The following is a 16,240-nucleotide window of genomic DNA, read 5'->3' as shown; positions in this document are numbered from 1 at the left end:
TTGTTTACTCCTGTGCGCTTCTGCCGCCACGCGTCGCCAGAAAACACCAATTTGGCTGCCCTTCCCGGTAACCCTGCTCTTGATATCATCACCAACCTCCGCTCCACATTGATTGATTGGTCTGAGGCTCATTTCTTCATCCTGAGTATCAATCATCTTCTTTATTCTAATTCTTTGTCCTTCCTTGCTTGCTTGCGGCTTCAACGGGTTAGCGTTTGTTCTTGTATCGATGTCGCCTTTTTGATTCAATCCCTTCGTTACATCCGGCGACGTCCCTCAACCGGACGGCCAATTAAATTGCTGGCGATATGTCTTCACGTCGGACCATGAGTTTTTTTGAACAAGACCATGCTGCTACTGTAATTATACCTCGCTCTGCATCAAATGGACTCTTTCGTGCCTTGTTTACTAATATACTGCGGTTGCAGAACCGTCCTGGTGGAGATCGACCCCCATTTCGGAGAAACAATACCAATGCTGCAAATTCCGGTGTCCCGAAACCCCTCGCCGGCCAACCTCTCAAGAAAACCGTCTCTGATCCGGTTGCTCTGAAGACCAAAGAAAAACTCGGCGCCTTTGTCCACAAGAATACTACTTCTGGTGCTCCTACAAGCCGAAGCAAAACTGGACCAGCAGGTCCGACTTCAAAATACCCCGTAACATCAATTGCCCGGAATAATGTTCCTGTAATCGATGCTCCAGAGGTTGGAGTCACTGCGCCAATAGATTCCTCGCCACTGCTACTACAACCTCCCCCACCTGTTCACAAGGAGAATAAACCCCGCGACGGCCGTTTACCTGTCAAAAATGCAATACCATCTGATAAAATCGACAAAACGCCTGCTCCCAAGAAATTTGCACCCGGACCGTTGCCTGCTGGGGCCCCTAAGGATGTCCCTTGCACACCACAGCATCGGTTCGCCCTAAACGATTTACTCATACAGGCCAACATGACGCCCCCGGTCTCCAAGTCTATCGAGGAAGCATCTCCGGAAGTTAGAGTCTCCTGGAAGAATTCTCCGAAGAGGCTTCAGGGAAGGAAGGCTACGGACCGAATTTCCATGCATAAGAAGAGGGCTAGAAGCTCCTCTCCATCTACTACACCGCAACCTAGTAAGCGGGCACAGGAACAGCTCGCTTTCGACATATCCTCGCCGGCCCTCAAAACGCCAATGGCAAACCCGTTCGAGGACGCTTGGAGCAAACGGCTCAAAGATGCTGGCGTTTCTGCCGTCAAAAGTGAAAGTTTCTTCGATGGAAGCTCGCCTGGTGCACCACCAACTATTTACGATTCACCATCTGCATTTCGAAGATCATTCAGCGCTCCGACCAAACGTCTCAAACTCGCAGCCGACAAGGCCAAGGAATCCGACACCCCACAAGCAAAGAATCTTCGAAAACTAGGAAGACGTGGCGGCGCTACTGCTCGTAATCCCGCTAACGAACGTGTGTCTAGTTTGTTGGCCAAGTTGCAGGAGAATACCAAAGCAGCAGCTCTCCAGAAATCGGAGACTTCCCCGGCTTCTATCGACCCCCCGCTCTATCGATATGACGATGCATCTGCTTCAATCGAGAACCCGATTACCCCACCTGCCGACGATAAAGGGCCTTGGGAAAGAGAAAGCTCTATATTAAAATCTAGGAGATCGATGTCCATGATCTCTGGTGGTAACTCGAGGCGAACAACGAAAGAGCCTTCCCCGGTACCCGTTCGCGCTCGGGAACCGAAATCGGATGAGTACGGGCTCGATGATGACGATGACGAGGAGATGATTGAGTTGATGGAAAGCACATGTCGTCCTGCTGAGGATAGCGATGAAGTTGTCGAAGAAAGAAAGGCCGATGGTAGTAAAGAAGATGATGATTACGGACTTAATGACCATGATGATGATGATGACTGGGAGGCGGATATTGCCAAGGCGGTAGCAGGCGATGAAACCCCCAAAGCGTCTAAGAAAAAACCTAAATCGCCTCTTAAAAAGTCACCAGCGTCTTCAAGAAAACGGGCCAAGTCACCTCTTGCATTTCTGTCAGACGATGATTATGGGAGCGATTTTGACCCCGATGAGATAGTTGTAAGTTCACATACTAGCATAGCTTCCAACGAACCATACTAAGTTTTGAAAGAAAGACACAAAATCTCGGGCCATCCAAAGATTCGTGGTATTAGACGTATTTGAAGATGATTACATTTCAAGCACCGGGGCAACCCGACCGGAGAAAGCACTCCGCGTCGAGGACGAAAAGACGCGGACGGAGCGACGGGTCCTCTTGCGACAAGCTTGGATGGATTGCGATGTGCGAGAGGGGGATATCGTCAACGTCATAGGAGGCTTTGACGCAACTCTCACTTGCGTTATCGACAATTCGCAGAATATGCTTATCCTTCATCCCGATATCCTTTTATCTGCTACGGCGGTTGCGGATTCGTTTGATTGTATCAGATTGGCGACTTTGAGGGAACGGGTGAAGGCTATTTCGGATGCTTCGCAATGGAGCGTTTATGGAAATATCTTGCATGAGGTATTCCAGGTGGCGCTCAGTGCGAATGATTTTTCGACACCGTTCTTGGAGAAGGAGATCAATCGTATCCTTTCAATGCAGATGGGGAATTTGTATGCTGTCAGGGTTACGCCGAGTATGGCGATTGACCATCTACGGATGCAATTACCATTCTTGCAGGATTGGGCGAAACTTTTCGTATCTGCGAAACCGAAGCCCGATGCTATGGTCAAGGGGCATCGGTCTGCGGATGCTAATATAGCCATTCGAAAAATTTTGGACGTCGAGGAACATATTTGGTCGCCCAAGTTTGGGCTTAAAGGCAATATCGATGTAACCGTTGAGGCGGATGTGCGAGATATCAACGGGCGGAGTACTTTGACCGTTCCGCTTGAGTTGAAGACGGGGAAGAATGCAAAGATTGCGCACCGGGCTCAGACTATGCTTTATACCCTTTTGATGTCTGATCGTTATGGTGAGTTCGTACCCTCTTTGGTTTTCGATTGTTTTTCTTTTTCGCTAACACGAGTCTTTTAGATATCGAATCGCTATGTGGTGTTCTGTATTATATGGAGAAGGCGGAAACCATCAGGGTGCCGAACCTCTCGGACGAACTACGAGGCTTGATGATTGGAAGAAATCACCTAGCGCGGTACATCTACAGCAAACTCGACCTTCCGCCTATGCTCCAGGATAAACGCATGTGTGGGAGATGCTACGCTAAAACTACGTGTTTTGTGTACCATAAGGTAATACCCAGCTACCGATTTTACTTCACCGATGCGGCTAACGAATTTCTCAGACCATGGAAAACGGGACCGAGGAGACTAGCGGTGTGGGGGATGTTTTCACGAAGGAAGCCGGTCATCTTAACGAAACGCATTCCGAATTCTTTTCCAAGTGGGAGACTCTGCTTTCGAAGGAAGAGAAAGATATGGAGAGATTCCGGAAAGAGCTGTGGGTGATGACTAGCGAGGAACGAGAGGCGGCCGGAAGATGTTTTGGCGGGCTGAAGATGATACCTGAATCGGCTCCTACATCTAACGACAACGTTTCAAAAATCAATCGGTATCACTATCGATTTGTGAAGCGAACACCGCCTCCTTCGTTTTCGTTCTTGGAGTCGCAGATTGGGGTTGGTGAGGCGATTGTCATCTCCGATGAGGATGGACACTTCGCTCTTGCGAAGGGGTTTGTGATCAGGGTTTCTGCTCAGTGGATCATGGTGGCGGTTGATCGAAGGCTGCATAATTCCAGAGTCAGAGAACCTGGGTTTCACGAAACGAAAAATCAGACCTTTTCGGCCATCATGGAGATCCTAGAGGATGGGTCGACTAAGCCGCCGCCGCCGCCGAGTTCCCAAGAAGGACTTGTGTCGTACCGTCTCGATCGGGATGAGTTTAGCAATGGGATGGCGCTTATTCGGAACAATCTAGTGGAACTGGTAAAGGCCGACGGGAATCCGAGGCTGCGAGAGGTGATTGTGGAATTGGCGCCGCCGGTTTACAATTTAACATCGACGGCGTATCCGCTCCCGTCTGCAAGTCAGGATAATATTAACATTGATCAGAAGAATGCTATCGAGAAAGTTATGAGTGCGCAGGATTATGCACTAGTACTTGGGATGCCGGGCACCGGGAAAACCACGACCATTGCGCATATAATCCGCGCACTTGTTCATCAGGGGAAGAGCGTTCTGCTTACTTCCTACACGCATACCGCCGTCGACAATATCCTTCTCAAAATCAAGGACGACTCTATTAAAGTCCTTCGACTCGGAGCTACATCTAAAGTCCACCCGGAAGTTCAAAAATTTGCCGTTTTGGCAAATGCACCGAAGGCGAGTTTTGAAGAGATTCAAGACGCTTATCATAGCCCTCAGGTTGTCGCGACGACATGTTTGTCTATCAATCATGTCGTATTCACCGAGAGGGTTTTTGATTATTGTATTGTCGATGAGGCTTCACAGATCACTCTCCCAGTTTGCGTGGGCCCCATACGTATGGCGAAGAAGTTCGTCCTGGTGGGGGATCACTTCCAGTTACCGCCGCTTGTTCGAAGTCCCGAGGCGAAAGCTGGAGGGTTGGATGTTAGTTTGTTCAAGCTGCTATCAGACACTCATCCGGATTCTGTTGTCAATTTGGAACATCAATATCGTATGTGCGAGGATATTATGGCGTTATCGAATCATCTTATCTACGAAGGGAGGTTGAAGTGTGGAACGGAGAAGGTCGCGAAGAGTAGTCTTCATATTCCGAATATTGAGGCTTTGGAGGCCTTCCATAGGCCTTCTTCTTCCGGCGGGGTGACGGAGAGGGGGAAGATGTGTGGGGGTGATGGGACGGCTTGTTGGATTAGGGATTTGTTGAAGGAGGAAGTTAAGGCGATGTTTTTGAATACGGATTCGGTGGCTGCGCCGGAGGAGAAGAAGGGGGATCGGACGTACAATCCGATCGAAGCGGAGTTGACGAGACAGGTAAGAAATATTTTCTATCGATGCTTATGTTTAAAGGGTGTATTGACAATTGGGGAATTTTACAGCTTGTGGAAGGATTCCTTCGCTGCGGCGTCGACGCCAACGAAATCGGTGTAGTATCGGTCTACAGATCTCAAATCAAAGCAATCCAACACCTCCTCCACGCCCACCCATCCGTCGAAATGCATACGGCCGACAAATTCCAAGGACGAGACAAAGACTGCATCATCATCTCGCTCGTCCGGTCGAACGATAAAGAGATCGTGGGGGAGTTGCTCAAAGACTGGCGCAGGATTAATGTAGCGTTTACACGGGCCAAAACCAAATTATTGATCATCGGATCCAAGTCGACGCTTAAGAGCAATGAATTGCTAAGGAAGTTCGTGGAGATGATGGAAGAGAGGGATTGGGTGTATGATTTGCCAGTTGAAGCGCATTTGGAGCATAATATCCCTATGATGCAGCCGAGGCAGAGTCCCGCGAAGAGCTTGAGTATGGAACAGCGGAGGAGGATGGCGGAGGAAAGGGAGAATAAACGGCCTGTGAATGTGCAGAAGCAGCAGAGGAGTTTGTTGGACATGTTGGGGAAGAAGGGGAGTGGGGTTGTCAAACTCGGTGGTGGGGGAGGGCCGAGTAGGGGGACTAGTGGGAGGGGGTTGGTGGCTTCGAGGGGGGTGTTGAGGGATATTGTGAATAATATGCGTTGAAGAAGGGGAGGTTGAAGGCGTTTCTGTTTATTTAATGATAACGATTGTGTTTTAGCGGGTCCGCGAATTGTATTATTACTACCTACTTCTCATGTTTCCTACTGGTTTCTTGCATGGAGTTTTAATGTTGTTCGCAGATGTATGTACCCGCTTCATTTTGGGGCTCCCAAGATAGCCTCTAGATTAAGATGCGTAATCACGGGCTCGAGACTGGCCATCGCTGAAATAAATCCTTGCGCTTGCTAAAATTCTACTTTCATCGGTTGCTGCTCAAGGCTATTACGACACCCCAAGCTTTCTCTTTCATTTCAGATCCTTACGAATCTATAATTGCAATTATACTAGTTTCGGTACAATGACGGATTTGGTACTTCTATTTGTTCTCATATCAGTCGCCAAACCCTTTGGTAAAGTTTCAGAGACATGTATAGCTTTGTTCCAAAAAACTCATACCGGAGGGTGGACACTACAGTGGGACTTACTATCTTTGCAGACCTACTACGTAGATATCCTTGGTGCAATGCAATAACAGTCACCGATAACTTATATCTGCCCCAAGAGGGCATGGATCCCGTGCGGATTATAAACCACTTCCTTGAGAACTTTGGGACGTCAGAGGGGTCATCGAGCTCCTGGCCTGCAGCCGTTGTTCTCTGATACGCGAGGATGTGGGGCCACCGTTGTCTCAGGACCCTTACTCGCCTCGAGTGGGACTTGTATGGGACCTATATTACAACAAAAGCCAACGCAGGCCCCTCTTGATGCATGATGCTATCCGGCGGAGGACAAGCGACAGAAATCCTGAATAGAAACTATTTACAGATTAGGCAACCAGCTTCGTGATCCTTACATATAATTGAGCTTTCTCTCCGTGATTTCACGCCTGTTTTCCCTGAGTTTTCGTTCGACTGTGGATTTAGGTCCGGAGCCGCAGAAAAAAACGTCGAGAAGGCCGGGAGACAATGCGATTGGTTGGGTGTGTAAACTCCGGGGTAAATAGGATACCTGATCTTTTCGCAGGTATAAATGTGACCGCAAGTATACCTTCGGCGGGGGTATATCACAAAAAATCTCCCTAAAATGCCCAGTCTCGGTACCAATCAAATCAGATCAGGACGGGCTACTTTAAGCAGAAGCAAAAACAACCCCATATCCTCAGATGTGTGAGAATGACATGGGGCACTAAATGCATACCGCAGGCGCTACAGCGCTACATACCCACGGTGAGATATGATATTGTTGCAACGTAGTCTGCCACTTAAGAGTGATTTATTTTGTTTATTTTTTTTTATTTTTTTTATTTTTATTTTTATATTTTTTTCGGTTATGCACGATTATAGCCTTGCAATCGAGTGAAATCACACCGTCTGGGTGCGTACGAGACCAGTCTTGAGTTATCCCGTGCGATGAACGAAATCCTCCTGCGAAGGTAGTCTTATGTTCTGCGAAGGCCTTGAGAGTAATATGGTTTGGAGACCCTTAATAGACGACTTGATATGGACCCATTGCAAAATTTATAAATATATGTCTCGACTGATACCCTCTCGTGGTGAATACTCAATCGTAATTATACGTTCGATACGATTAAGAGCCTCTTTACTTTTCCTCTGAACTTCGAGTTCAGGGCATCATAATTTTTAAATTAATTTACACATAAAGGGATACCACGAGGAGCAACCGCCCTTCCAGAATGGACGAAAAGCGCCCGACGACAGACGTAAGCGCACCGACCAAAGTCGCGGTCGAACCTGGCACGCCACAAACCTCTGAGGGGTCGACCGAAACGGTCTGGAGGCGAGTTGGTTATATCTCTCTGGCTATACTCGGTCTTAGCTTTTTGATTATCATAGCCTCTGTCGGCTTCTTCTGCTTTTTGTGGTACAGCAGTGTCGAAAATTCCATATGGCAGAAGATTATGGTAAATGAATGGGCCACACGAGCGATATCTTTGACTTCCACGGCACTTCGATGGGCTGTTGCGACGCAGGCTGCGCTCGGTCTTGCCATGTTGGCTGCCGTGGCTTTGGAGAGGTACGATGTTCCTCTTGCGAATACCGCTGACGTCTCCCTCATGAGAGTCAACGGTGGCCCACTTATCCCAACCTTACTCGATGTCTGCTGGCCTTTATCTCGATTTGGTCCTCCTGGCGTTATCCTCCGAACGGTCCTTCCTATACTCGTGCTTCTGGGTACCTCTACTTTAGTCCAATTCACATCGACCGCCTTGCTCTCGGACCTTCGTACGGACGTGATTCCGGGTTATCCTGTCCACTCCAATTTATCAATAGACTGGTGGTTTGATGGGAACTTCTTTGGCTGGACCCCAACGACATCCGAAGTCATGTGGGGGGGAAATAAACCAAATTTCTGGCCCGCATTCGCGGAAGCCAGTGGCCCACCGCTCGAGCAAGAGGGTGTTTCCGATACAGGGAGGAATATTCGGGCATTCCTTCCTTATCCAACGGCGGATACTCGCCAGAGCATACGTAACTACGACGGTAAAGCGGTTTTAGTCGATACCCGCGTTACTTGTCAGCGCCCCGTTTTGGAAGACCTCGTCATGTACACACTTAGCAGCGAAGGGGAATGGGACCCTATCTTTCAGCCCGTTCTCAAGGGCACCGTGTCGCCATCTTTTAATACCCCTAGATTTAATGCATCTGACCGTCCGACTCCCTTCGATTGCCCGTTTTCAAGGATAAACAGCCAATCATTTGCGATTTGCGAACTTCACAATGTCAAAGCGACAACACCAGCTTCGAGGCAAGATCTTTATCCCGGCAGCCTTGTGAGCGAGTTTCGACCGTTCCCTCCCCTCTCGCCTCTGCAGAATGTCTCCGGAGCCGCGTATCTTATTATATCTGTCAACAATACCAAACTACCAGTCGGTAACGGGGAATGGGCTACTTTTGAGGTTGTCAGCCCCGGAGAGAAGAAAAACCCGAACTACGAAAGAACATCTATTGTCGACGCCACCGTTTGTTATTCAGCCCTCGATACGGTGATAAGGGACGTCAGAATCTCTAGCACAACGAACAGAACGGAGCCTTCGCTCTCATGGAACGAAACAGCCAAGAATTTTGACTGGGCCGGCGTGTATCAACAATTACTCCCAGGGTCCAAGAGCAACCTTACAGTCGAACAACGTGGAATCCTGAACCTGGAGAGCAAAGCAGACACTTGGGTTACACCAGAAAGCCTTGAACCCGGAACCGATGGCCCGGTTTCGAACACGATTACCGGTGGAATCTACCAAACCCAGTGGCCATACGTCCTCGAAGCGGTGCACTTGTCATATCCGGGTCAAGGCTGGAAATACGGAAACTACAGCGTCATTTTGGATGAAAGGTACTGGGCATGGGGCCTCCAATACGGCGCTTGGCCACAGGTCGGCGCAGCCACGTGGGTCAGGACCCTCTTCGAGTACTTGGTATACGGTAACGACACTGTCGCGGATGCCTTGCAAATGATCCTGTTCACCCTCGCGGGGACCGCATACTACGATCAATTACCCCAGTACAATAACTGGAAGGAGGTGGATACGATAGTTTTCGTGCCGGCCTTACACCCCGGCGGGCCGTTTGGAACACCTCGTACGGAGATACCGGTCGGGTTTACTGTCGTCATGGCGGTCATCGCGCTCCATGTTGTCGTATTTTTGTACGTTTTCTGGCTCTTTGCGTCTAAAACTGGATTTTCAAGGTTGGGAGATACGTGGATGGCGATCGCCAATGTGGTCGATGCCACGCTCACCGATGGAATGTTGGAGGTAGCAAGGCAAGTCAAGTCGGGCAGAAGTGACGCAGCAGCGGCGTCGGTGCCTGGGGAGAGCGAGTGGAAGAGTATCAATGTGGGTTTGATGACGGTTAATGGGCAGGTTCGTCTGGGGACTCGGGAATGAAAAGTAGCAGGATGTTGGACAGTTCTGTGACTTGATAAATTGCGCGAAGTTGATATCATGATATCGATAATTAATATATACTCCCAATGCGTTGCTTTTGTTGTTTTTTTACCGCTTCATACCACATGAACAACACATCTCGGAAAACTTACACAAGATGTAGTTATCAATCTAAATACCTAATATAACACTGGTGTCTGCTGATAAACCGAGAGGATTTACTGCAGATCTCCGATTTCGTGAACTGATCTTACAAACCCCAGAAGGTTATCGAGTCACCTATACGAGCTTCTTACGTACATACTCGAAGAAATGAGATCTCGTATTAGAACTTTCGAACATGCTATTTCCCGAGTTAGGGAAAGCGGGAGAGATGACCCCGATACCCAACTCCAGTTGACGATCTATTCTGAGGATATTTCCGCACTCAAACTCCTACATGAGGAAATCAGCTCACAATGGGGGACTCTGGAAAGTCGGGTGCTTGGGGAGCTCGTTTGGGCTCCACGTATAACAATTTCAACCGCGCCAACTAATACCACGTTGGATTAAGATTGAAAAGCGATGAATCCTCTACGTTATCAAAGGGAGGAGATTCAGGCGCATGTGTGGCGGACGCCTACAGTCGTGTCAGCGGAATCGTTCCTGGTGGAACTGGTTTCCGAGAAGGTTTCAATGATATAACATATGTCACACCAGTTTATCATATCATGGAAACGCTCCAGAAGTCCAAACCTTTTGAGCATGCACATCTCGACCCGACACTTACTTAGGTGACCGTCCCATCGCACATTCTCCCTGGCCCCCTCTGCTCTAGTAGGCTCGGATTTATATTTTTCTCGCCCTCTCTGTAGCAGTTATTGAGACAAAGGGAGGAATGTTCTGCTTTCTTTGCGAAAGACTTCGGTATTGTTATTGAAGGAGTTGTATATATAAATTAGAAGCGTCTACATTATTTCTAGTTAGTATTGACCCTAAACGTTATTTTGTGAGAATGAGAAAAGATAAACATTTTACATTTCAGTCATCTAGCTGTGGGTGAAAGGAATATCGACGTATTATCAACATACAACCCGAATCTCGAAGCTGGATGACAAGGTTTATGCGGGAAAAGAAATTGCCTATTCAGGTAAGACTCAGTTGATGTCGGAGATCTTATTGGTTGCTGTGACAATCATTTCCCAACGCAACAACGCATCAACACCCTGTGCTGAGACCATGAATGCAATAACACCGCTCAAATTGGAACGAAAGTCAGCACATTCTATCTTCGGAGACGAGGATTTATGCAACCTAGTACGTTTCTTACATTTCATATCCTCTGCTTGTTTACTCACCTGCTGAACTCCTTTTAGTGGAGAAATACTGGATTCCTCACCTCAAACACTCCATCATCCTGGGCAGAGCTTCTCTCGATGAAGCCACCGTTCCCGTTGTACCCAGTGCCTTTCGATATATTACTACCATAGCTTTCTTCCATATGATTCACCACTCATCGGTATATCCAGACCCGGGCCTTTCTTTTTCAAAACAGATCCTTCCGACATTCCAATACCAAAATGAGAACATATGGTCGCCATGCCCATCCCATTTATCAGGTATGGGGTGACATCGAAGGAAAACTACGGAAAAGGTTGAATGAAACGAATGTCAGGTGGGTGAGTCTAGAAATGACGGGTGCATGAAATTACATCTAGCATATTTTGAACAAACCACCGTTTTGGATGGAAGACCCATTTGGCTAGTACAAATACACGGTCATCGTGTCTGGCGACGAAATCAAAACTAGTACTACTTGTTTCGTATACCAAGTACTGGCCCCGTTGGTGGTGTTTCTTCCTTTCTTTATTTGTTTTGAAAACCAAAGGGGGATATATTGGCCTCTAGTTTCGAGGCCAGACGCCGCATTAGTCTCGTATCCTGAGTATACATGTAAAAAAGAGTGCAAAAATGTGCAAAAAAGGGGGGTGGTAGACCGAGGGGTCGATCTCAGGTCACGTTTCTGTGATCCCCCTTCGCGTCAGAAGCAGTAATTAACTGATTGTGGTAAGGGTTTAATCAACGTTTCGGCTACCACAGCTTACTTTCCCTTCACAAAGCCAATATACAACCCCTGGGAACTCTCAAGCTTATTACTGGTATACGATACAACTCACTGCGTGCTTTTTATAAGCATTGCTATTTTTAGTCTCACAAGAAACTAGACCAGTCTTACAATATAAATAGCTCTTCTTTCTATATTCTAAATTCTCCTACGCAGACTGCTCATCTCTTGGCTAAGAATAGAGTCCACTAGTGTTTGTACCAGTTTAGAAGCTCGTTGGTTTTAATTCGGGGGCTATCTGTTCGGAGGGAGTAGCTAAATAAAGTGGGATCGATCGGCTTGGTAACGTCATTCTTGGCTCCTCCTCTCTATCGGCTTTTGCTGTAAAACATTCCATCACGCTTGAAATACTACACAGGAATCCGAAGAAACTGTACGCCGTCTTGTATCACTGATTACACTGACGACAAGGTCTGGGTGCGAGACAATTACGTTCATATGATTAATGGTTACAGCGGATCTAACTGGGCTCCCACAAGCCTTTCAGATTACTCCAGCTGACAAGCCACTCGAGGTGGACGGCCCATTCCACAGTCATGAATCTCCATACCAGGTGACAGAATTTGCATCCGGATGGTACCACGCCACTACTAAACCGGGGCCCTTCGATATTGTCTATGGACATTGGGAACATTCTATACTCAAGGAAATCAGAATGCTACGACCCGACCACCCAATCACCAGAATCAGGGATTCTAGGATTGCGCCACAAATTGTTTTGATTTGACGTCCATTGAGATTAACTAGACTAGCATCGATGTGGTGCATATCGTTGATCTTGAAGATCGGATCACATGGGGCAGTATAACCCTAATACTTTTGGCAACTGGGTACTTGTGGATGGCCCGGCGATTGTTTGGATTGGAGTTGAAAATGGCAGTTTGAGCTTCGAAGAAGGGAGAGCAGCGGTAGCTGCTTGTTTAGGATTTCTGACCACCCTTGAGGTGTCTGGTTGTCATGTTGAGATACGGTAATCGACGGCTAGGAGGTTGGCTACGGGTGGCTTTGAAAGATTTTTGGATCCCAGTCGTGGTTACGACTAGACGTATACCGCTTGGCTGCCGTTCACTGCAACCCTTGAGATCCCGATTTCTGCAAAGAATAGGCCGGACGTTGGGGTATGTGGGGCTTATTATTAGAGCTGGAGGAGACGACAAAAACATTTACCTGGTCACGGCTAGACATGCTCTCCTCGAGCTCGACGACAGTGAGTTAGGCGGTAGTAACACCGAATACACGCGTGACAATGAGATCGAAACCCGGGGGGACGTGGTCGTTCTCGGGAACAAGTCTTTTAGCACCGCGCAAGAGAAAATCAAAAGAATGTTGTGGGGCCGGTCCGATCCCGTAACCAGAAGGTTGTCCGGACTAGACAGCGAGGATGGGGGGCAAGGCGTGGTTCAAGCGCTTGAATCACTGCAAAAAGAGGTCAGCTCCTATTGGGCGCCACTCGAAGACCGTGTTATTGGTGAAGTTGTCTGGGCTCCCCCCTATCAGGTATTCGCTCAAGCCTGAGGATATACTCTTGATCTTGCCGTTATCGAGATGGATCGGAGCAAATTTGACTCTAAAAACTACTATGGCAATATAGAGATAGACAGATCAGGGCTTGAAATGCACCGATTCTTGTATCCCAGTACTATGGATGAACGTTTATGGATGAGTCCTCTATATGCTATCGACATTACAAATCTCGAAGGTGAGGTCCCCGAGAACGACCGGATTAACCTTCCTATGCTAGACAATGATGGTAAATCCTGTTTAATGGTTTAGATCGGGGCTGGGAATGACCCCACTTTCGGCCGGTTAAATCCCGTGTGCTCGTATACTCGAAACTGTCTTTTGGGGTGATATCACGAGTCTAGGGAGTGAATGATTATGAGCTCTCCGGTTGACTTGAAGTACATGCTTCCAATGTCCATTTCCGGCTGAGAGAAGCTCGGGGACTTGTGTAGCTGACGGCTTAAATCATCTCTGCGGTGTTGCTACTAGCGGAGTATATTATGAAGAAATTAAGGGAAATAGAGAAGTTTAAAGATGCGCATCCTAATCCGACCCTTAGCAAAGAGCCCAGTGCAACCAATATTAATGCAACTGAGGATATTAATATTGAGGTTCTCGATCGATATCAAGTTCATAAAGTTGTAATGCTTTGCCTGGGAGTTTTGTTGGCGGGAATTTTGGGTACTTGGGAGTGGGTATAGATCAAAAACAATACTTATATATTATAAAGTTTCAATTGAACCTGGAGATATATCTCGAGTCGTGGAGTTTGAAGTAATTTTGTTGTGTCTGTTGTATTCTGGAAATGAAGATTAGTCATGTGAGAGCGTGCGACTCGTTATTGCCGCTTGGCTGCGACGCGCCGCGCTTTAGCCGTGTTTACCTTCTTTCTGCAGCAGCTTCGAAGTCGCTAGCTCCATCCTCTAACTCCGACATTGCATTGCATTGCATTGCCACCAGCTGAACTCCATTTGTCAGCGGTCTTTCACTCCTCCCTTCCTTACGATCACTATTACTCTCTCCATAGCTAAACCTTCGTTTCCAATGTCGGTCTGGTAGCCTTTCTTCTCTGGTCTCTGTACTATGCCCGATGACTTTTATATTGACGTCCCTCCCGTAAATCCACAGCACCGCAACCCCACTCACCCGCAACCTACCACTCCATCTAATAACCGCATCACAGTCCGGAATCCTTCTTCCGCGACTACTCAAAGAGTCTCTTCCTCAACCACGGATCCTCCACCGGGAACTATACCATCGTCCACTATGGGCGACGTTGAAGAACCTACACAGTACGACGACCAGGGTGGAAGTGCCTACGGTGCTCCCACCCCGCTTTCGCAACTCGAAGGCAATGGAATCCATGCAAGGGATATCAAGGCGATTGTCGAAGCTGGGTATAATACCGTTGAGGCGGTTGCTTATACGTACGGAACCTTGAGTGGCCTGGTTGATACTTTGAAGATACTGACTTCGAGTGTATAGCTCAAAACGACAGTTGTTAACCATCAAGGGCATATCGGAGGCAAAGGCGGACAAGATTATCGCGGAAGGTAGAATTAACTCTACGTTTTAATGGTGTCTCGTGGGGATTTTTGCTAACGTGGACAACTTTTTCTTTTACTCTAGCCGCCAAACTTGTTCCTATGGGATTCACAACCGCCACCGACATCCACGAACAACGAAGCAAACTCATTTCTATTACCACAGGCTCCAAGCAACTCGACACTCTCCTTGCTGGTGGCATTGAAACGGGGTCTATTACCGAAATCTTCGGCGAGTTCAGAACAGGAAAGAGTCAGCTATGTCATACCCTAGCTGTAACCTGTCAGCTACCCCTCGACATGGGTGGTGGTGAAGGCAAATGCCTCTATATCGACACAGAGGGGACTTTTCGTCCTGTTCGTCTCCTCGCTGTAGCCCAACGTTACGGCCTCAATGGTGAAGAGGTCCTGGACAACGTCGCCTACGCTCGCGCATACAATTCAGATCATCAGCTACAGCTGTTGAACATGGCGGCGCAAATGATGACCGAGACAAGATTCTCGCTGCTTATAGTGGATAGCGCGACTAGTCTTTATCGTACCGATTTCTCGGGTCGTGGGGATTTGAGTGCTCGACAGATGCATTTGGCGAGGTTCATGAGACAGTTGCAGAGGTTAGCTGACGAATTTGGGATTGCTGTTGTCATTACGAATCAGGTTGTGGCACAGGTCGATGGAGCTGTGTTCAATCCCGATCCGAAGAAACCTATTGGAGGAAATATCATTGCACATGCCTCTACTACCCGGTAAGTAAATGCTGTGGCAAGAAGGTGAAACTGGGAGTAGCTAACGTGAGTGTAGACTTTCATTAAAGAAAGGCCGTGGAGAAACCCGTATTTGTAAGATTTATGACTCACCGTGTTTGCCGGAGTCTGAATGTCTTTTCGCAATTAATGGTAGGTTGCTTGTCCCTCCTTTTTATCATACGTCTTCGAAGTTTTACTAACATTGAAGGACAGAGGACGGTATTGGCGACCCAAGTCCAAAGGATATGGAAGCACATGAGAGATAGATCTTTGGCTGAATAGCCATGCTACACCCCTCTTCTTTTTTTTTTTTTGCATATATCTAGCATCCTGCATGAAATCCCAGTTTTTGAGGGACTCCGTTCTGAACGTTTCTGCTTCGATTGTACTTATTGAACGACATCGCTTGTTTTCCTAGTTGTCTCCTCGCATAAGTGTTACTCCCTTTTCATGATTTATGGATGCCATGGAGTTGAAGGATATACTGTTAGTGGAGGAGCATGTAATTCCTCTTTATTATTCTTATTCACAAAACTAGCTTCGAAGTCACAGGGTGTTTTGAAACCTTTTAGTCCTTCTCCAGCTTGAGATCCTCTCGTCGGCCCATAAATGGGCATCATGCCGTGTGTTGCTATCATGGTTCCAGCCAGCCAATCAGACTCCGTCGCTCAAACTGCCAGGCCAAGAAAAAAGTTTGGCTAGCCTCTGTCGCTGTACCTTTAAAATTTCAAACTTCGAAACCCATCTCGACGTCTAA

The 16,240-nt window shown here is 47.7% G+C and overlaps 3 protein-coding genes across 3 annotated transcripts; all 3 read left to right on the top strand.

Moving 5' to 3' along the window:
• Window positions 1-326: 326 nt before the first annotated feature.
• DFL_006058 (uncharacterized protein) lies at window positions 327-5,685 on the top strand (the record flags this gene model as incomplete). The annotated part of the gene is made up of 6 exons (XM_067635410.1): window positions 327-359; window positions 429-2,075; window positions 2,128-2,977; window positions 3,040-3,251; window positions 3,305-4,978; window positions 5,044-5,685. The coding sequence occupies 6 exons, from the start codon at window positions 327-329 to the stop codon at window positions 5,683-5,685; spliced, it is 5,058 nt and encodes a 1,685-aa protein (XP_067489843.1).
• A 1,690-nt stretch (window positions 5,686-7,375) lies between these two features.
• Window positions 7,376-9,586, top strand: DFL_006057 (uncharacterized protein; the record flags this gene model as incomplete). The annotated part of the gene is made up of 1 exon (XM_067635409.1): window positions 7,376-9,586. The coding sequence occupies one exon, from the start codon at window positions 7,376-7,378 to the stop codon at window positions 9,584-9,586; it is 2,211 nt and encodes a 736-aa protein (XP_067489842.1).
• A 4,651-nt stretch (window positions 9,587-14,237) lies between these two features.
• DFL_006056 (uncharacterized protein) lies at window positions 14,238-15,749 on the top strand (the record flags this gene model as incomplete). The annotated part of the gene is made up of 6 exons (XM_067635408.1): window positions 14,238-14,243; window positions 14,322-14,620; window positions 14,679-14,746; window positions 14,823-15,483; window positions 15,539-15,633; window positions 15,697-15,749. 6 exons carry the CDS (start codon window positions 14,238-14,240, stop codon window positions 15,747-15,749), a joined length of 1,182 nt encoding a protein of 393 aa, XP_067489841.1.
• Between the last annotated feature and the right edge of the window lie 491 nt (window positions 15,750-16,240).

This window comes from Arthrobotrys flagrans, assembly GCF_004000055.1.
Source record: "Arthrobotrys flagrans strain CBS H-5679 chromosome Unknown unitig_9, whole genome shotgun sequence".
NCBI classification, from domain to species: Eukaryota; Fungi; Ascomycota; class Orbiliomycetes; order Orbiliales; family Orbiliaceae; genus Arthrobotrys; species Arthrobotrys flagrans.
The sequence above is the reverse complement of the archived record's forward strand: the minus strand, read 5'-3'. Positions and strand labels throughout refer to the sequence as shown.